Here is a 21,959-nt window from a genome sequence, read left to right on the forward strand (position 1 = left end):
ATTTCAAACATCACCCATAAACAAAGAGATAGGTTAAGATCCTCAAGTGGTCATTTTATTAAACAAATACAAATTTGAAGTGTTTATGATAAAATATATCAATATTGGACAAAAATGTGTGTAAACAGCAATTCTACAACTGGGAAGACATCTTAGTTTTGTTAATGTTGGTGATATCTTCCCAACCGTGTCTAATCTTCAGTATCTTCTTTCTCAAGCATGGCAGGAGTAGTATGGCTTTGCATATCAGGACAACAATCGGAAGGAAAACAGCTATCATAAAATTTGGAGGTGTATACCATACAAATTGTTTTATATCTACCCATTTATTCCAGGCAAAAATCAATGCATGTATTGTGCCCAGCAGAAGGGAAACAATTCCTAGTTTGCTCTGCAAAAGAAAAAAAAAATTATCTTGGTGAGATTGGTTCATTTAGAGTTTATTCCTTCTAGCAGCTAGATCTGTTTTGTTGCTTGGAAATTCTTCCATTCATCTCCATTTGTTTTCCTATTACGTTTCTCGACAATGTCCACTCATATATTTCCACTCTTTTTACATGTGGGTAATGCCTTTGTCTCCAGACTATCTAAGTTGAGAAAATTCACAACCATTCTCCTTTTGGTCTCAGAAAATCGATAACATTGCCTTCCCTTTCTCCATACCTTGTTCTTCTCTCTTATGACATTTATTTTATGATGCTTTGTCTCTTGTGCATTTGCCTTAATTCTGCTTATCAAGAGACACCTAAAATCAGAGACTCTGTCTTACTCATCACAGGATCCCTGCAGAATCAACACAATGCTGAGCACATTTTAGGTGCTCAATAAATATTGGTGGGTTGACTGAAGATCAGTGCAAAAATCAACTTGATATTGGTGATCTTTATCAATTACAAAGGCAACTAAAGTGACTGACTGTGATTTTGGTATATTAATACTAAAGTGAATGACCTTGGTCTTTGTTAAAAAAAATCAAACATTTTGATAAAGTGGAAAAATACCAACAATTATTTCAATGTTTTAACAAAACACAGAGATATGGAGATGTGAAGAAAATATCAGCTTGCATTGGGATACTTGGCACCATCCTGATAATGTTACTTAAAAAGAATTGTTCACCTATGTAGTTTTATGGAATTCTGACAATGGCTCTTCTAGATATCTTCTGACTTCTATTCACTTTACAGGAAATGTTCACTAGATTGTCAGAATGAATCCAAGTCACAATTATTCAGCAGTAAGCCCCAATGAATACAACCAAATAGCTAAGTTTATATTTTCAGATATAAATCTCCAAGGTAAATCATAGAGTAGCCATTTCTTGGATTGTAAATGAAAAGCTGCTAGGTTATTAATTGACAAATATAAGTAATTGGTTGAAGATTGATTTACCAAATGTGTATTGTATACATATTATGGGCTAGGTATTGTACACAGAGTGGAATGGGTTGGGTTGTCAAGATACAGCGCTTGAATTTGTAATGAAATCTGTAAAGTGATGCACAGCATATGTGTGACAGGCAGAGCAATGTAAGAAGAGAGTTATTTAATGAGGAACAGACAACTCCAATGGCTATCAAGCTAAACCTACAAAATCAGCAAATATTGCGCCTGGAAAATGTGGCACCATCTCTAAACCACATTCAAATAATTCAGATGGAGACATTCTTTCCAGCTTAATCAGAGGTCCTGATAAGGTGTCTGTTGGAGTATATGCATGGATGTGTACAAAGGATAGTGAGGATTAACTGACTTTGTGGGAATTTCCAAAGATGTCCACCCATAAAAGTTAAAGCTATGTACATAATTTAAAAAATCTTGGCAGCGCTTAGGACTGAATTAAGTTTAGTCCTTTGAATCTTGTCAGACATGGATCCCATTGTTCTTTCTAGGGTGTAATCTACCACTAGGAAGTTAACCTCAGTAAATCTGAGACAGTTTTGAATTCCAGGAATATTGAGAAACTTCAAGTGAATAAGCTACATAAAATGTAACTTGGAAAAAGAAGCTTTTAAAATTAGATATTAGAATACCTTTGGTAGATAAAACTCCATATTTCAAGGAGGATAGTACAAAGCTGTGTAACTTAAAAGGCATGAATAAAATCAGAGGATAGGCAAAATTTTTTTTTTTTTTTACTTTTGGAGAACTAAAAACAATATTTAATTTCTAAAATACCACATTTGTTGTTGCTAGATAGACAGCAAATTGTCCAACAAGCTTCAAATGTTAGAAATCATATTTTTCTTTGAGTCATGCCTCTTATATATGTCTAGAAAACACCTCTCCTATTTGTCAGCAAGAGGGAAAAATGATAAGAGAGCACATTTTTAATTGGAACAAGTGTGAGATCTTTGCTATTGGAAAACCATCTGTTATTTTTTTATGGGGTAAAGTCAATATACTTGAGGATATTATAAGCTTAAAAAGAAGATTTCCCTCTCTGAGGGACCAGAGTTTTTTTATATATATAATTACCTGAATATAGTGAAATTCTCTCCATGTCAAAGAGTCGCTCACAGATGGAATAGATGTCACAGCCAACAGAGCCAGTACTGCAAGTGCCACAATTCCTAGAGACACATAAATTTCCATTCTCCAAACATCATGCTCAATCCAGGCATCTTCTTTATTTTGTTGGACCTAAGAGAGGGTGAAAAGAGGAAGGAAAAAATGCAAACAACACTTGTTTCCAGTATAAGAACCCTCCTTCTACGCTCCCTCTACTATGGAGGACCTGATAACTAGGGGCCTCCACAAATTTATGACTTTATTTTTGCATTTCTCTAAGAGAAATGACATAGGAGCTATTGATCTTTTTCCTTGAACGCAACATTTATATAATCTGTTTTATTAATTTATATAATAGTTATTTGATGGTTAGAATTGTCATATGTGTGCATATATGGTAAATAAGCAGAAAATAGGAACAATTAGCATTAAAAAGAAATCTTCTGAGGGTGGTGGAAGATTGAAATGTGGCTCTTTCCATGAACAAAATACTTGTTTATGTTGTTAAAGTTGTAGTTTACTATTTTCAGCTTAGAAAACATTCCTCAAAGTAGAATTATACAACCAAGCCCCAATGAAGAGTTATAATAAAAAATTTTAAAAAGCACATTACTTTCTCAACACAGGGTTTCAACAGAGGTTTGGGGTACTGATATTAAAATAAGAAACAGTTAATTTGTTAGGAGACTTAGACTTTTTAGTTTAGTGATATTGTCAGTAATGTCATCCTACCTGTTGATATGCCCAGTTTAGCAACTTGTATCTGTAGGATCGTCTCATTGGATAGGATAAGCTGTAAACTGCATGCAGTACAGCAAAAAAGAAACTGAGAAGACCAAATTGCTTTCTTGTTACCATCCACCTATCCAACCAATGTGGAAATTTCTTATACTTGGTTCCATTATGAAGCTGCACAACTGCTGCTATCACACCTGGCAAATAAACCAGTGCCAAGAGGGTGATGGAAACCATTGGCAAGACTTTGTTGATGACTAGGATCGGAATTTTATAAAAATACTGTTGATGGGAAGTTACAAAAGGGTGAATTATTTCCCTCAGAAGAGTGTAAAGAAAAGTCAGAGATGATACGATAGCAGCGATTTTAATTGGCAAACGCCACTTTGGAAAGAGTTCCTGTTTGTGCTGAAGCTCTGGGGGGCAATCAAATTCATCACAATGGGTTGTTTGGTGCAAGTGCAAAAGCACAGGTCTTTTCGGTGCACTGGTCTCTCTTGAATCCTTATTCTACAAAGGAAAGAAAATAAACATCGTAAAATTGAACAAAACAGTGGGATGTCTCTCAGACTAATTACTTACTGCTCATTGTACTTATCAGTAAAAAAGGACACTTTGAACCTTGCTTTTGGATACTGGTTAGTGGAAGGTGGCATAAACTATGTGGCAATGATCAAAGGTGCACTTACTTATCCTACCTTACTTGGGGTTCTCCATAATTTCTGTTACTCATTTTTCTTTAAGTCAAAAGAAATACATGCTTCAGATACCTCCACTAGAGCTCAGACCATTGTGTTTCTATCTTGAAAGTGTAAAAGAATGAAATAATGCAACTGGGAAACAAAAACTGAAAAACTTAAAAAAAAATCCAGAAATCTTTGGTAAAAATAATAACACTTGTAAGTAGTCATAGTTGTATTTGTTTTATAATTTCTTTTGGTTACTGGACAACTCTCTGCAAACTCCATTCATTCAAGTACAAAGGAACAGGGATAATATAGTCATTACTATTAGATAAAAATATGTAATTTCCATCATGTAGTCTTTTTTTAAATTAATGTTTATTGGAGTATAGTTGATTTACAATGTTGTGTTAGTTTCTGCTGTACAGCAAAGTGAATCAGTTATACATATATGTATATCCACTCTTTTTTAGATTCTTTTCCCATATAGGTCATTACAGAGTATTGAGTAGAGTTCCCTGTGCTATACAGTAGTTTCTTATTAGTTATCCATCTTATATATAGTAGTATGTATATGACAATCCCAATCTCCCAACTTATCCCTCCCCCCATCATGTAGTCTTATATTCATAAAATATCTCATTTGTATAAGTACTAATAGACGAATAGTCTATTAAAACGGTACAAAGGCTATATAAGTAGTTAAATCCCACAGGGATGATCTATTTCCTGAGAAAGTTATATTTCTTTACCCAGTTGCATTTCTAGGTAGTCAAAAATTCAAAAGAAGTTTGCACTGAATATTATGTCACTTCCCCAACTGACTGATATACCAGCAAATTAAAAAAAAAAAAAAAACCCTCAAAATAAGAACTTATAGCAGAGTGTTTCATATTGTGTTACTTTATGAACAAATTTACTTTCTCACCTAATATGTTATTCCTAATTTCTTATAGCTCTATATGTAGACCCATAACATTTTAATGCTCAGAATGATGTTAGTGATTATCTTGTTCATTTCCTCATTTTATGCAGAGTAACTTTAATTCGCATAGTTCTCTATAATTTTTAGTGTTTAAAAATGACCTCTTGCCATTTGACTTTTACTTTCAGTAACAAATCACTATTACATCCAATGCTTTTTCCAATTACTCCATTTAGAAGGGAGTTGAGCATTATACAGCTTCTGCCATCTCTTCATGTTAAAACAATCAACGGATATCAATTTTCTGGTTATGCGTGAAGAATCATGGAACAGGAAGTAAGACAGTTCACTTGAAAAATGAAAATGATTTTATTTTATGCACACTTATTTTAGACAGTATGTACTTGTACTACCTTATTTTTCCTATTAATATAATTAAGATAAAATAAATACTTTCTGTTAAAACTGTAGTTGAGATCACTTAAAAAGGTAAAAAGAGTTTGGAAGCAAAAATTTCCACCACTTGTTCAGTCAAATAATTTAGTAAGAAACATTTAATTTTGATGTGGGGCAAAAGTGTGACAATGATTCTTACTCCAAAGTTGAATTTATTTGGTTAAACAGTGAATCATCAATTAACTTGATGATCTCTTGGTAAGCTGCCATGGAGCCTATGAAAAAAACAGTTTACAAAACTACTGTTATATGGGCATTGATGACTTTTTCAAAAAACTTAGACCCACAGAATGTTAGAAAGAATTGGAAGGGCTTTGGAGATGATCTGGTCCAACTCTCTCACTTTGTAGATAAACCAAGACCCAGGATTTTCAGTGACTTATTCAAGGTTATTCAGCTAAGTCCATGACAGTCAAGGTACAACTCCTCTCATAGCCCACACTGCCCTTTACCATCACAGTATCAGTGCCAGGAATCAGAGTAAAGATATCAGCAGACTAGGGTGAAAATCACTTTTATAACACTAGGAGATATAGAACAGCATTTGAATTATTTATAGATTTTAATTAATTAATTAATTAATATTATTATTTTACCAAATAACCATCTTCTTCTAGATTTCTCCTGGGCTTCATTTTCCAAAGTTCGTCTTGGTTTGTGATGTCTTGTCTGCTCTCCATTAATTCTATAAAATAGTATGGCCTCAGCCACCTGTGAAAATAAAAATAATTATCTTCTTCACATCTATGCTATTTATGATATTAATGTTTGATAGGGCAATATGAAAAATTTACTCATATAAGGGCTAGAGTGGCAGATAAAGTGCAATTTAAAATATAGACTGATTGACTCATTTAACCTCACATTATAATCTGTAAGAATTCAAACAAGTGCCCTTGTGTCAATAGTGTTTTTCTTTGTCCAACTATCAGTGCAATGAATGACCCAGGTGTCTATATGGAATTCAAAGGGTCAGATGTTGCCTTTTATTTTAGGAGACTTTAACTCCAGGTGCTCATTTGGAGGAAAGTCAACTCCCCTCAAAGGTAAATAGAATTAGGAATGTGGTTTTTTGAGAGTAACAATGTTGTCAATGGAGGTTGGAGTTTGCTGATGTAAGATTATACTTCAGGAAGTTGTGTTTAATAGACTTTTGGGGTTGACACTGGAATCTGAAATAATGGTGAAATGATTTTATGGGGAAATGTACTCTGAGTTTCAGAAAATGAACAGAATAGACACTCTTGGTAAGGTGAACGCTGACAGCAGCATAAAGGACTGAAAGGTTGTCTTAAAAGAGAGCCATTTTCCCATCGGAGTCACAGGCTGGTTTTTGTTTGCAAGACAATGCGTTGCTAGCATATTTCCAGTGGGGTTGTTGATGTGTTCAATCATTGACATGCCCACTCTCCTGGTTAACCCTGTGGAAATTATTTTGTCACAGTTCCTGCCAGATAAAAGAATCTTTTCCTTAACACTGTCCACAGATCCTCATTTGGGCTTGGTGTAACATTTTTTAGGAAAGGGAAACATATGATGTCACAACATTATTCACTGTTTTATTAGTTCTAAATTTATTTCCAGAGGAATACAATTGCCAATTTATTCTTTATGAAATTCAGTAAGAAAACAGATTAGATATGTAACCATTTGATTGACAGAAACATTCCAAGTGTTTCTGAATTTTAGACCACCTGTAATACTTTATTAAGTGGAAAGGTGTTTCTAGCAGTTTAAAACACTTAAAACATTCTCCAACTTTTAAAGGTTTGATCTTCACAGGGAATAAAGAGGAGTCATCTTTACATAATGCCAACATGTGCCTTTGTTTAAGTGCTCTAAGAACATTTTCCATACGTTACTTATTTCAAAATTTCACAATATTCATGCTGAGAATATTTGTTTTGGTCTGCCCACATTCTTTTCCCACTATTTTATGATCTAAAACATTTCCTCCATCCAGAGAAATGCCCTCCTTTGGCCACAGAAGTGGGCATATGACTCAGTCTTGACTAATGACAGTTCTCTATTCTGTTCATCACACTGATTGGCTTAGGGATGGCACACAACTCTAGTTGAACCAATTAGAGTCCTTCTCTGATGTTTATATTTGGAAATGAAAGATAAAGAGAAGATGTCTTTAATATTCTGTTATATTGGGATGATAGAAGCCTACCATGCTTTCTTCTACATGCTGTAAGGAGGAAGATGTCTTCAAAAGGACAGAAGAAAGCCAACACACAGAAGCCTAAGCAAGAAATGGGGAAAGACACAGGAGTCCTGGCATATTTAAATATTTAGAGTTTCTGAGACCAGATCCTGAATTTTTCAGTTACACAAGCCAATACAATCCCTATTTTGCTTAAGTTAGTTTGAGTAAGGTGTATATCACTGGCATTTGAAAGAGTTCCGAGTAAAGCATATGCCAATCTTCAAGTATCTATGAACTCAAATCTATGACAGACATTGAGGAGGAAAAAGAGAAATGAGATTCCGTGTCTGCTCTGGAGGGGTTTTACAGTCTATTTGCTTAAGAAGTATTATTCCAAATCATTTGGTGATTTAACCAACATTATTAATATAGTAATTTGGGGGTGTGTATATGACTAGGAATACAAGTTTTACTTACTGTAATCAAACACAAGAAATAATTCACCATGCTTGGGAGATGTGTTAACTTTGAGTTTCAGGATGGCAAAGATGTTAACATACAAATCTACACTTTTTCAATATTAAGTCATTAACTATACTGTGAACAACCAGGTAGGCAGTGGGAATATAAAGTTAAATGAGATGGAGACTCTGCTTTCAAAAAGCTTAAAGTCTAGGAGAGAAGGCAGACATTTCAAGAACTGACTGCATGGTAGCGCAATGCATCGGAAAGGAAGACAAAGTTTTATGGACAGATGGTGGCATGGGAAGGGTGAGGGCTCTCTTCAGGACCTGGTCCTGGAGCATCTAGCAAGTTGGTAGTATTTGCTGATTGGGGGCCACTCTGCACAGAATCTGGGTGAAAAGCCAGAGTGGCCCTGGAGAGGTTTCCAACCATTTGTCCGCGTGGTAGGGAGACCGTACTGAAGAGCAAAGCCAAGGAAAAACCCCAGGCAGTTAGGGAGCTTGTTGACTGTGTCACCCACAGTCCACCTTGTACCCTGAAGCCAAGAAAACAAAATAGCAGTCAAATAAAATATGTTGGTTTCCCTCAGACATTAACCAAATATATAATTTAAATTCTACAATAAAATCTTTTCATCAACAAAAACAACAGGAAACAGCACGGTATTCAGATGTTAGGAACTCCAGAATTTGATCCAAAGTTCTCTTTCGTCTCCATTAAAAAGCAAAGCCTATTTCTGATGGGACTGTTGCATTTTGCTGGCCCAGGACCTGACGTTCCTGCTAAATATTGACACAGTCCAACTGACTTATGTTTATGTGGAAGAATTTAGAATATGAAGACACTCAATGACTGGGATACATGGTCAGTTGCACTGCATTTCCAAATCTTCTACACTTTTAACTGCAAACTTACTTTACCACATTTAACTATGTGAAGGGGAGATGTTTTTCTTCACTGGGCTGTGTTGTTAGGCATTGCTTCCTCCCTGTGCTTAACATTCTGTGCTAAACGAATGACCTTTTATTCAATAAGGATTTTTTTTTTTTTTTTTTTTTTTTTACGGAAAGAACAGAGTCAAGAATTCGGAAGTGTTCGTACATTTTATGTCTACAAACCACTTCCAGTGGATTTCACACCTGACACATATAAAGCCTTGATTGACTATTTGGAGGGAACCTGAATCCTAACTGAGATCCTGAAAGAGTCGGACTAATGTTCCAAGGACTTAAAATGAAAACTCTCTGTTACTAGGAAACTTGAAGACGAGTTGCACGATTTTAATTTAAGTAGTACGTACCAATCATTCATCAATACTATGCAAACTCGTGGCGATTTTGCCAAGTTGGAAAACTTGCCATCAGAACCCAACCTAAGGACAAACTTAATAACTCATCATATCCCCTGAGTCCCCAGGGAAAAGGCTTTCCTGTGAGTCCCCGGCTCCCAGCCCCCTGGACCAGCCACAGTGGAGCGGTGTGCTCCGCGGAGAGCTCGCTGGAAGGCAGCGTGTCCCAGAGCGGCGCGCAAGGGGCAAATTGAGCTGCGCTCGCCCCGAAGCGCCGCTGCTTCAGTCCTGGGAGGGCTCGCAACCCCCTACTCTCCTCCCGATGCTGGGAGCCCGTGCCCGGCCTCGCAAGAACACCAAGAGGCAGGGAGCAAGCGGCGAACCAGAACGATTCAAGGGACTCACCCGTCTCTCGGCGTGATCTGACGGTAAGTCGCGGCCGCAGCACCGGCCCGGAGGTGCCAGCCCCGCTCGGCGCCCGAGCCTCCGGAGCGCGAGCCTGCTCTGCCTGGGCAGACTCCTCCCCCTTGTCAATTGTCCGTCCGGCGCCACCTGCCGGTGCCGGGCGTCCGCAGGGCTCCTGCTTGGCTGGACAGTCCTGGGAAGGTCCCAGAGCCGAACCTAGGATTTCCCTAGTAGCCATCCGGCCGCTCCCGGTTTTCTTTCAAAGAGCCCTGTCCTCTGCCTGCGGTCGGCTCTGCACCCTCTCGATCCTCTCGATATTCTCCTCTCCTCTCCTCCTTTTCCCTCCCTGCCTCCCTCCCTTCCGTCCTTCTTCTCGCCTACTTTAATCTCCCAACTAATGAACATTCGTGCAATTCTTTAGAGCAGTGGTTCTCAAACTCTAACATGTATTTCCTGTAGGGCTTATTAAAACACCGATCTGTCGTGTCCACCCCCTCCCTCCAAACCCCCTCTCCTCCACCTCGCCCACGTTTCCTGTTTAGTAGATCCGGGATGGGGCCTGAGATTCTGCACTTTCTAACAGTTCCCAGGTGATGCTGAAGCACTCTCAAGATCACGCTGTGAGAGCTCAGCTAACTCATTTGAGAGCTTTAGCGCTTAGCTAACTCATTTGAGAGCTTTAGCGCTTAGCTAACTCATTTTAGAGCTTTAGAGCTTAGCTAACTCATTTTAAACTTCACAGCAGCTCTTTGAAGTGGCTGTAATTTACAATTTCCAAATCCGAATCTGAATCTCTGAATCTCTTTTGCCCCCTAAATTGTCGAAATCTTGTATCTTAAACCGCACAAACCCCGTCCCCTAGCTGAATAAGTCCTTAAACCCGACGTTCGCTCCTTCCCTTCCCCGCCTCTGATATTAAAGCCACCTTCCCATACCCTAACCCAATCGAGCACTGCAAACCTAAAGTTGAGTTACTGTCACTATTTAAAAGTTTAAGGTTGTTTTTAAAATATGAGGGGTATGGAGAAAGAGCGAATGTGAGCGGGGGTGGGGGGGGCGGGGGGGGGGTTGGTTTACTCCTCTGAGTTGGAACCAGCCTCAGGGTAGAGCGTCTGAGACCTGAATTGCAACGTCTGAGGATTTGGTGTATAACATCCCCAGAACTAATCTGATTAGGAAAAGTAAAGGAAAATAAACTCTCAACTGCATTTTCCTTGATTGTCTTTTATTCATAGCTAGGGCCCCTAGGACTGTTCATATTTTAATATGTAATTTTCTGTAGTCATTGACTGTCCACAGGGTAATGTTAAAACCCTTTGAAGATTAATTTACCAAGGACTGATGCCTTGTGGTAGAAATAGAATCTTACACTTTTAATTTCTAGCAAAACTAGAAAATAATCATTTTTAAAAGTTTTAGAAAAAAAACTGTGTTTATAGCACAGATTATGAAAATTAAGACAAATTGCTAAATGTGTCTAAGTATTGTTGAATTTTAAAAACGATGATAGGTCTTAAATCGTCAAACAAAACTATGATTTTATTCTTTAAGATTTGATAGAACAAAGGTCATTCACTTTTTCATAATTTATTTTGCATGTGATAAGGGCAAGGAAGTTAATATTATATTAATATAAGTTGGTAATTGTAGCAAGCTCCACTTAAAACTGCTTTTCCTGTTTAATTAAAACATTTGGAATCAAGCCCCAAATACGTTTGCTTTATAATTAGACCAACAATTTTATTTCCACACTTCTTCCGAAAGTTTTTTTGTTCAGTTTTTTAGTGAGGTGAATAAATACAGTATGTTTCAAAGGAAAATGATTGAAAATGTGAGGTTATTTACTAATTAGTTTGTAGAGTTTATAAAGGCAACAGAACATTGGATTAAAAAACCATAGTATTAAAGAACTTTGATTGAGTTATCAGGAGTTAGTATTACAGACCAAATTTCTACAATTTTTGCATATATGTGATCTGTGATTTGGGTATGAGATGAAGGAAAATATTTTTTTTTTTTTTTTGAGAAATACAAAGCCAAAGCATCTGAAAATGTTCTGAGTCAGCCTCTATAGCACATACTTTATAAAACCAGTATGGCTTGTGGAAAACAACGCTATGCTATTGCAAATGTTGAAAAGCAGATTGCTAGTTTCGGTATGACTTGCGAGAACTAGAGGAATTTAAAATAGGAATTCAACTGTGAGTTACTAACCAATTTGGATCATTCAGAATATTTTGTAATAAACTTAAACTATAGCAAGAAAGCATATTAACAAAACAGTTCTTCAATCTTATTTAGGGTCAAATACTAAACTAGTGATTTCACAGTAACATGTCATGGGGAAAATATAACATTTAGAATCCATGAGTACTTTTACTTGACCAAGAAGCAACCTAATCTTAGAATTTGATGGGACTACCATTTAAGAGGTAAATGGAGTATAGTGGTGTGAGAGATAAAAAATGATCATACTGTTAGAGTTAATCAAAATGATCAATAGACAGTAAATTGTGCATGGATGACAGGAACTGTATTTAGTTTTTCTCCTTCGGAAATCAAACTAACTCCTAAGGGCACAGTAATTCAAACAATGTTCAACAGTATTTCCAAGTCTACCTCTTACTGTGTAACAATGGTCAGACTTATTTTAAGAGGAGGCAGAAATTACCTAAAGTTCATGGGGAAATATTTTGTCCAAATGATTGTTTTAGCACACACATGGTAAAGCTCTACTGGCCTAATTTTCTGATTCTACTAGTCTCATATGATAAATTCTCTTCACTAGTTCAAGATCTTCTGGTAGAGTAATGCTCAAAGTATGTGGTCAGTTAGCCCCCAATGTCTGTGGGTGAAAGTGGTGGGGGTAGAAAGAATCCACCCCCAGGATTGGAGGTTTTTAAAAAATCCTTCCATGTATTTCCCCCCAGCTCAAGCCCTTTTTTGCTTATTCACCAACACAGTTAACAGTCAACATCTGTTCTAGGCAGATTTTAAGAATTGGTGGTTTATTTCAAGGCTCACATATCCATTTCTGCCCAAATACTGCTTAATTATGATGCTCAAAATTCTGTGACAAAATATATCCTATTGCCTTTAAATCTGTTGTAATCTATGAAAAGGTACCTGCAAATGGCATCACATTAAGCCTTACCAGTTATTTACATCCTACTATCATCGAATATTTCAGTACTTTTTTGAAAGTATGTTCTGACAGAGAGAGTGAAATATAAGGGTGTTGAAGATGGATACTGGAAGGCTGTGAAGGGGTTATACCTTAGGGAAAAACAGAAGCATTGGAGCCAAGAGGACAGATTTCACCACCTTCATAGTATTACTTAACTAGGCAATTTCTCCTTTCCCCACATCTCCATATCAAATGATACATATTGGCGAAAAAAAGTATCTTCTTTAAACCACTCTATCTTGATCTCCTTTGTTATAGTAGCTTAGTCCATACCCGAGCTTGTTTGATATTATATTATAGCACTTTTCAGAATTAGCCTGTATTGGAGATTTTTATATGTGTTTCTTTTACCCTCATTAAACTGTGAGCTTTAAGAGAGCAGAGACCTTGCCATTTTTATCTTTGTATCTCTTGTAATTTAGAGATTGGTGGAACAGACTTGTATATGTTTGTGGAATGTGATTTTACCCCTGGAAATAATATGATGGAAAAAAATTTTTTTTTCCTTTCTCCATTCAACCACTGATGGACGCATAGCCATTCATCTATGTTTGCTATTATAAATAATGATGCATGAACATGGAGGTGCAGATATCTTTTCAGCATAGTGATTTCATTTCCTTCAGGTATATACCCAGAAATGGAATTGCTGGCTCATATAGTAGTTCTATTTTTATTTTATTTTTTATACTGTTTCCATAGAGGCTGTACTAATTTACATTCCCACCAACAATATATAAGGGTTCCCTCTTCTCCATATCCTTGCCAGCTGGCATTTTTTTCTTACTCCAAGTTTAATCTTTTATCAGTTTGATTATGAAGGAATTTTGGGGAAACCATACAGAAGACTATTTGAAATGTGAATTTACATTCAGCAAAGCTAATGACAAATCTCACCTTATTATCTTGAGATATTAGCTGAGGATACTGTATACATGCTACGTTGGGGATGTATACATGAATAGGGTGTGTGATCAATAGTGAGAGAAACCTTTGTTGTTGGCAAAGGGGAACATGGAAAGGTTCAGTAGGAGAACCAGCAACCTCAGATACTTCTTCCTCTGCACTCTCCTTATAGTGTATTCAGCCTTCTTTGCTAGAGTGGAAACTGCTGGAGGGCAGGGATCATTTTTTCCATTTGTCTCCTCAGACTTAGTAAGAACATAGTATATAGTGAAAAGCTGATAAATACCTATTGAATGAAGAGTACCTTGGGGAGAATTTAAGTTGGGGCAAGTGGTCAACAATGTCAAGTACTATTAAAAGTCAAATAAGATAGGAAATAAAAAAGAGTCTGTTGGGCACATGAAAACAATGCTCAACATCACTAATCATCGGAGAAATGCAAATCAAAACCACAGTGAGATATCACCTCACACCTGTCAGAATGCCTGTCGTCAAAAAGACAACAAATAATAGATGTTGATAAGGATGTAGAGAAAAGGGAACCTTAGTACACTGTCGGAATGTAAACTGGTGTAGCCACTATAGAAATCAGTATGGAGGTTCCTCAAAAATTAAAACTACCATATGATCCAGCAATTCCACTCCAGGATATATATCTGAAGAAAACAAAAACACTAATATGAAAAGATACATACACCCTGATGTTCACAGAAGAATTATTTACAGTAGCCAAGATATGGAAGCAACCTAAGTGTTGGTCAACATATAAATGGATATAGAAGTTGTACATATTTTGGGTTGGCCAAAAAGTTCGTTCGGGATTTTCTGTATGATCTTACGGGAAAGACCTATCTATCCACCTATCTATCTATCTATCTAATCTATCTATCTATTTATCTATCTATCTATCATCTATAAAATAATTCATGGAGTCAAGACCAGCTGAAGGGATGGAGGGTAGGGACTTCAAAACTGCAAAAATCGAGGACTTGTTCCCTGCCTTCAAAGAGTACAATATTTATTTGGGAGAAATAGGGAGGCAAGATATATGAATAATTTAGTTCACCGGGAAAAAAGTGCAAAGTCACTCAGAACCAAGTACTGAATAATAAAATAGGGCTGGGGTGCCTAAAATTCACAGAAGCATTGGAGCAATGATTTGGGCTCAGTTGGTGAGAGGAGATGTAATGGAAGAATGAATGTTTTGAACTTGGCCTTAGAAGAGTGAAAGATTTTTTTGGGGGGAAAAGAAAGGGAAAGACTTTGTTTTCTTTCCCAAACCAGAAGTAGCATATATGGATTAAATTTTCCTTTGGTCTAGCAACATATTTATGTCCCGGAACTAGCTTTATAAATCTAATAGTTTTCCTCCCCTGGACCTACTGCTTGTTTGAGTTAAGCAGAAGATTTCTAACACAGCGTATTGGATGTGATTCCGTAGTACTTCCGAAGGATTTCTCCTAGGTGAGCTCCTAAAGGTGTTAGCCTTCTTCAGATCTCTAGCCCTTAGGAGAAAGCATGACTCAGAGTAGCTGGAGCTCAAAGAAAATTTATTGAATTGAATTCTCCCACTCAGCTCTTGGTATAGGTCTGTCCTTAGTCCTCTTCTGTATTCGGGTTAGTTTCCCCTGAAAGCCCTCATTTCTGTCTACACACTTCCATCCAGCTCTTTTCTGATCATGTTTTAGTCAGTCGTGTAACACGCCTCTCTCTCGATTGATTGGCAGCTGCAGAATCCTTAAGGACATACCTTCACAGGGAGAGTGCTTAGTTGGGATAAATCAATAAAAAACACAGAGATAGGTTTGTGGATGACAGAGCAACCTTTATGCACTGTTTCTGTCTGAAACAGGGTAGAGTTTTTCCAATCAAGGAAACTATTCATCTTTTCAGTATTTAAGGAGGGCTTTGGAAAGGTCGGATTTCACAGCTTCTGTGGAACTGGATTCAGTGGTGGGCTGCTCTGCTATGTGGCCACAAGGTGGCGCCAGAGCCCTGTTCAGTAAAAATGCACCGTTCAAGGGCCTCTGGCGCTGCTGCTTTCTGCTTACATTGTTTTAAGGACTTTCTCAAACTCACTGGAAAGAAAGATTCTGTACGTTCAGACTCACTTCTGTGTGTGTTCATCTTTCTGTCTATCTGTCTATCATCCATGCATTTACTTTTGTGTATATATGTCCTTGCATCTTTGTATAATATCCTTTTTATCTATGTTTACATCTGTACCTAATGTTTATTGAGTGTTTACAATATCAAGCATTTCACACAAATTATCTTCTCTTTATTGAGGTATAATTGTCATATAACATTATAGCAATTTCAGGTGTGCAACATAATGATTTGATATTTGTATATATTGCAAAATGATCACTACAATAAGTCTAGTTAACAACTGTCAAGTATAGTTACAAAATTTTTTTTCTTGTGATGAGAACTTTTACGATCTCTCCAGCAGTACATAATACAGTATTATTAACTCTAGTCACCATGCTGTACTTTATATTACCATGGATTATTTATTTCATAACTGGAAGTTTGTATTTTTAAATGCCCTTCATCCATTTTGGGTACTTCCTATCCCCCCACTTCTGGCAACCACCAATTTGATTTCTCCTATCTGTGAGCTCATTTTTTTTGTTTTTCATTTTTTGTTTTTTTTAGATTCCACATATAAAAGATCATTTGGTATTTGTCTTTGTCTGTCTGACTTATTTCACTTAGCTTAATGCCCTCAAGATCATCCATGTCACAAATGGCAAGATTTCATTCTGAGTAATGGCTGAGTAATATTCCATATGTATGTAGGTGTGTGTGTGTGTGTGTGTGTGTGTGTGTATTAGATTTTCTTCATCCATTCTTCTGTCAGTGGACACAGGTTGTTTCTGTATCTTGGCTTTTGTAGATAATGCTGCAATGAACATGGGGGTGCATATATCTTTTTGAATTAGTGCTTTCTTTTTCTTCAGATAAATACCCAGAAGTGGAATTTCTGGATTATACGGTAGTGCTGTTTTTAATTTTTTTGAGGAACATCCATACTTTCTTTCCATAGTAGTTGCACCAATTTATATTTCCACCAACAGTGCATGAGCATTCCCTTTTCTCTACATTCTCACCAACGCATATTTCTCGTTTTTTTGGTAATAGCCATTCTAACAGGTGTGAGGTGGTATAAATTATCTTATTTAATCCTTATAAAACCTTTGAAAATAGGTACTTTTATCATTTGCAAATGAGGTAACTGGGGCTTAGAAAGGATAAATATAAATAACCTGCTCAAGGACACAAAGCCTTTTTACCCTTTATATATAATGCTTCTCATAGGTTAACTTTCACAGCATCTTTGTGAGTTTAAAGTATATGCATAGAGAAATAAGAGCAGTTAAAGTGAATTGATTAGAAAGGGAAGAAAGCCCCTGTGCCCAGAATGTTTGTCTTTGGTTCCTGACCTGTTGATTATTAGTTTTCGTGAGTGTGGAGATCTTGTCCTTGATCAAGGTGGATGTATCACACCCCAACTCCCGATATGGCAGAAGCACAGCTGAGATCTATGAAAGTTACTGGAGTAAAGCAGCTTGAGCGATCACTCCCTTCCCAAAGCAGCCCCACTTCAACCTCAAGCGTTACGTAAAGGATTTGCTTGAGAATCATGAACAGCAGTCGTGAGCTGAGACATTCTGAGAAGATCGATTATTTCATCCTTTTACTCTTGTCACCGTGGCCAAGGACTTCATTCAAGGTGTTTAATGATTGTTCTATTACATGCACTAGAATATAATGGTCATAGGTAGAGGGAAGGAAAAACTAAGTCTCAGGCTCATGATCTGTAAAATGAGAAAATAATTTTACCTCTTTCATAAGGCAGTTGTCAGGATTAAATGAGATAATGAATGTCAAGTGTATGGCACAGTGAACATTACTCTTATTGCTGGAGAATAATGGATGGTAGTGTTGAATGAAGGTGGGGAATTGGCAGAAGGAGAAGAGAAAGGGCAACAAAAAGGAAGGAAGACAAAATACTGAGGGACTGAGCGGCAAAGGAGGGGAGGCCCTTAGTTGCATCCAGAGACTGAAAAATCTGTTAGTTCCTCAGTCCTGATTACCACCAGCCAGAAAGCCATAGGATTTCTGGCAGGAGACTTAGAGATCATCTAATGTAACCATGTTACAGGAAAGAAAAATGAGTTGTGGGACTTATTCAAGGTCAACTAGAGGCAGCTCCAGGACGAGAATCCAGGACTCCTGACTTTGGTTCTGGTGTTGTTTTACCACTGTTCACATTGCTTTAGGTTAATCAGGGTATTTGCAAGCATGAGACTGAGACAGTCCTTGTCTGTATATAGGGGCTTGCTTTAGAGCCTTGAGTTGCTGAAATACAATGTCATATGGAATTGAGAGAGGGCAAGGTATTATAACTTTAAATCAAAAGGACAACTTACATGGAGTCTTAGTTCTCCTTGGCATAGTATCCTCAAGTTCATGGTGCATTCAATGCATCTCTTCCTAGAAAGGCTACATGTAATGTGATATTTTCCTCATTATGAGAGAACTATGGCTCCTTTTATGTGTGACCTCTTTAAGATGCTTTCTATTATCTTTACTTATGATATAACCTAATAGAGACTTATTTTTCAGTAAGCTCCCAAATATGAATAGCAGTAACTTGATTTTATGGGCTAATATATTTTCAATAGAGTTATGCTTTCTGAGCTTTCCCTAGAGAAAATCTTACTTTTGTAGGTATATTAGCATCTATCTTTTACATACATGGCTACTGGACATAAGCAAGTAGAAAGTAGTTCATTGGATGGTTTCTGAAATTTTACAGGCTGCCAAGATGGAAGGATCCTTTCCTTTAAAATTACATTGAAAAATTTCATTTGTAGTCCCACACATAGAGTAGCTCTACCATTTTCTTGGTTCATTTTTAATGCTGCTAATGAGCTTGTTCATTTCACTATTCAAATAAATATCTTTAAAAAAATATTATCCCTCCCCTCCCACTCTCATATACACACATCAATATGGGTGAAGATAAAAATTGGAACTATGATAATGCTATTTCAAAACATTATATTTACTGTGGCTTCCCATGACAAAAGTGCATATTTATTGAATGAAATATAGAAGTTGTAGAACAGGAAGAAGGCACTAAGAATGAGTTTGGTTCTGGAAAATTTTCTCCACTCTTTGCTGATGGTCCCCTCCTTGCTGTTTTCTTTGTTCTGCTTTCATGGTCCTATAAGGACCCAGACTTTTTGTTGTTTGTTTGGTCTTGTGGCTCTGCCATTCCCGAGGGGCTTGGAATCCTCCTCTGGCATCTCTGAACCTGGCCAAAAGAGAGGGAGGGTCACCTTGGGAGGTTTTAACGGGCCAGGCCTAGAACTGGGATGCATCATTACATTTATAGCCTATTGGCCAAACTCAGTTACAGACTGTCACACCTATATGGAAGGCAAGCTGAGAAAAAAGTAGTCTAGCTTGTGCCCAGGAAGGTTTTGTGAGCATTCAAGAGACTTTTGTGATTGTTTGCTCTGCTGGCACTTAGGGTCTGTCTCATATTTCTGCTATGTATAGAATATATCACCCAAGGCAGACAACCCATCTGGTCACTGTATCCAGTTCCAAGTTTGATATTTCCAGTCCTTTTATGAGGACTTGTGAACTATTGACATGTGAACAAGGAAGAAAAGTTATCTGCTCTCCCTACCCACTTAGTGATGGTGGATCAGGGACAGGATAAACACAAAGAAAACTCTACTGGGAAAAGAAAAGGATGGGAGACTTACAGCAATCTTTGGTCCATAGATTCTGAAATTCTGTTAAGCAAGCATTCTAAAGGCTTTCTAACCTGGAGGTGGAAGAAATTCCTTGCTTGGCCCTGATTCTGCTTTCAGAGAGGAATTTCCTTGATCAGTGTTCCTCACAGCCCTGGGCTCTCCTTCTGGGAGGTTCTTTCTCATCCATTACCCTTTACGCTCACATCAGACACAGACTTTGGTGAGTATGCCTTTTCTGGGAGTGTGTGTATCTTCCATTGTCCCTCCTTCCTGAGGGCTGTGTTAAGACTTTTCCAAACCAGGCTTCTTTAAACCAGCCTCATGATTTCTTTGGCAATTCTGCCAAAATTTCGATAGTTTTCAATCTATTTATATACTTTCAGCAAGCTCCATGTGTTGGTTACCATGCACATAGATTTCCCCTACACATAATTCTTAAGTTTTCCCTGTATGTCTCTTCACTCTCATATCTCTCAACTTAGGGGTGGATGCTTTGAGTTAGGGCTTGGTGGGGAAGGTGGCACCCTTATTTTGATGTCTGCTGCAAGGCTGAATCACTTTGCCTAGCTGAAATGTCTTATTGGACTTTGTTGCTTAAGGTGTTTTAAAATCTCCTCTCTTCATATTTGGGGAAAGAAGAAACAGATTTTCTAACCCTGTAAAGCATTTTGACTCTGTTCATTCCCTTCTGTTATTGCTTGAAAACCAGACAAAGTTTTGCCTGAGCTAATCTCTTCCGTGTAATACTTCGCGGAAGGCCGGCAATAGTAGCCAGTATATAACACTTTCCAACCACTTTCCCTAGACCTACAGACTCGTAGGCAGTGGCCTGTCTTTCAAGTTATCCGACAGTGGTTTTATCAAATGTTTTGTCTGGCATTACAGGGGTCTCTAGCCTTCCAGACTCTCATGATTGTTTACTTGAACCCCATGTCAACCCCACATATTTTAGGTTTTTTGTTTTTGTTTTTGTTGTAAAAGCTCCCCACTTCAGAGTAATAGGTTCTGTGTAAGTTATTCTTTATCTTAATAAAGAACATTAGCTGTTATAACAAATTCCCAAATCATAATGATTTAATACTGTAAAACTTGACACTTTGCTCACCCAGAGTCTAATGTGATGTTCAGCCTATAGCTTTCTATATGGTTATTTAGGGAGCCAGGTTATTTATTTGTTTAGGTCAAAATTTATCCATCCAACACAGCCACATGGATACAGCTTTGTGTTTTCAGACAAGAGCCACTTGAGGAAAACCTGACCTTTCTCTCCCAACTCTTCCACTCAACCTGTGTCCTCATGTTGAGAAATAAAGGGACGTTCTCCAACATCGCCATCTTCTCTTCCCTACCCTTGAGGAGTTGAATGGGGAAAGCTGGCCTATAATCAGAGAAATTGCAATACCATGTGGGGAGGACAATAAAAGTGATGGGAACGAAGCCCTGGAGAGCAGAAGTGGGAGCACTGACTGCCTGAATGGCACTGCCTTCTCAGAATCCTTGCATTGGCTTCAAATGCAGACAATTCTAAAGCAAATTATTGCCATTCAAGAAAGAGACAGTTCAAGAGAAAACCAGGCTACCACATTGCACAAGTCCCCAGAACTTATTCACCTTTTAATTGTAAGTTTGTACCCTTTGACCAACTTCTCCCCATTTCCCCCATCCCCCAGCCTGCTAACCACCACTCTAGTTACTGGATCTAGGAGTTTGGCTTTTTTAGATTCCACCTGTAAGTGTTATTATCCGATATTTATCTTCCTCTGGTCTTATGTCCCTTTAGGAAGCCAGGTTAATTCAATTTTATGGCCTCGACATTTATGCTGGATCTGTTTCATCTGGTTGGCCAAAAGGGGAAAAACGTATGGGAGGTCTTAGTGAGAGAAACACATCATCCCACCCCCTGTTCTAATGGCTGGGATTCAGTCACACGGGTGTGCCTCTTTGTGAGCGAATGTAGCCTACCTGTGTTCCCAGAAGGAAAAGGAAACTGGCTTTGGTGAATGCGTAGCAACAATCGCCTCACCTTTTGTTTTACCTCATTTAGAGGCTAAACCTCCCGTCTTCTGCTAAGGTGGGAGAAGGGCAGTTTCCTGCCTGTCTGATTGGAGGTGAGATCTGTTTAATATATCCTTCACCTCATATAGTTACCTTTTTTTTTCTTTATGACGAGAACTTTAAGGTCTGCTTCCTTAACTACTTTCAAATAAACAATAGCGTGTTGTTGAGTATAGTCGCCATGCTGTACATTAGACCCCCCCCCCCACCTCCTCGTCCCTGGGAACCACTAACCTACTCTGTTTCTGTGAGTTCAGCTTTTTTAGATTCCACATATAAGTGAGATCATACTGTGTCTGTTTTTCTGTTTGACTTATTTCGCTTAGCAAAATGCTCTCAAGGTCCACCCATATTGTTATAAATGGCAGGATTTCCTTCCTTTTTATGGCTGAATAATAGTCCCTTGTATAT

At 37.7% G+C, this 21,959-nt stretch overlaps 2 protein-coding genes across 11 annotated transcripts in view; one reads left to right on the top strand and one right to left on the bottom strand.

The window, feature by feature from the left end:
• Positions 1-21,959, top strand: part of LOC309665527 (uncharacterized protein) — a 714,473-nt gene that overhangs the window by 73,651 nt on the left and 618,863 nt on the right. Inside the window, exon 3 of one of the 10 annotated variants that reach the window (XR_014266466.1) lies at positions 9,003-9,613. The exons of the other annotated variants lie outside the window; for them this stretch is intronic. The gene's annotated coding sequence lies outside the window, so the exon portion shown is untranslated. Of the gene's footprint in view, positions 1-9,002; positions 9,614-21,959 lie in introns of those variants that run through there. 10 annotated transcript variants of the gene reach the window in all.
• Positions 30-10,055, bottom strand: STEAP1 (STEAP family member 1). The gene is made up of 5 exons (XM_082472070.1): positions 9,621-10,055; positions 5,907-6,021; positions 3,244-3,756; positions 2,479-2,643; positions 30-391 (listed from the first exon to the last, which is right to left on the bottom strand). Exons 2-5 carry the CDS (start codon positions 5,988-5,990, stop codon positions 134-136), a joined length of 1,020 nt encoding a protein of 339 aa, XP_082328196.1. The 5' UTR covers positions 5,991-6,021; positions 9,621-10,055; the 3' UTR covers positions 30-133.

Source organism: Balaenoptera physalus, assembly GCF_965194825.1.
Source record: "Balaenoptera physalus genome assembly, chromosome: 8".
Classification (NCBI taxonomy): domain Eukaryota; kingdom Metazoa; phylum Chordata; class Mammalia; order Artiodactyla; family Balaenopteridae; genus Balaenoptera; species Balaenoptera physalus.

Excerpts from the sequence above, each read along its gene's own strand:
- STEAP1 (XM_082472070.1), bottom strand. The coding sequence starts at position 5,990 with ATGGAGAGCAGACAAGACATCACAAACCAAGACGAACTTTGGAAAATG. Across the intron at positions 3,757-5,906 it reads TAGAAGAAGATGGTTATTTG|AATAAGGATTCAAGAGAGAC; the intron begins GTAAAATAATAA and ends TTTCCTTTGTAG. Across the intron at positions 2,644-3,243 it reads TAAACTGGGCATATCAACAG|GTCCAACAAAATAAAGAAGA; the intron begins GTAGGATGACAT and ends ACCCTCTCTTAG.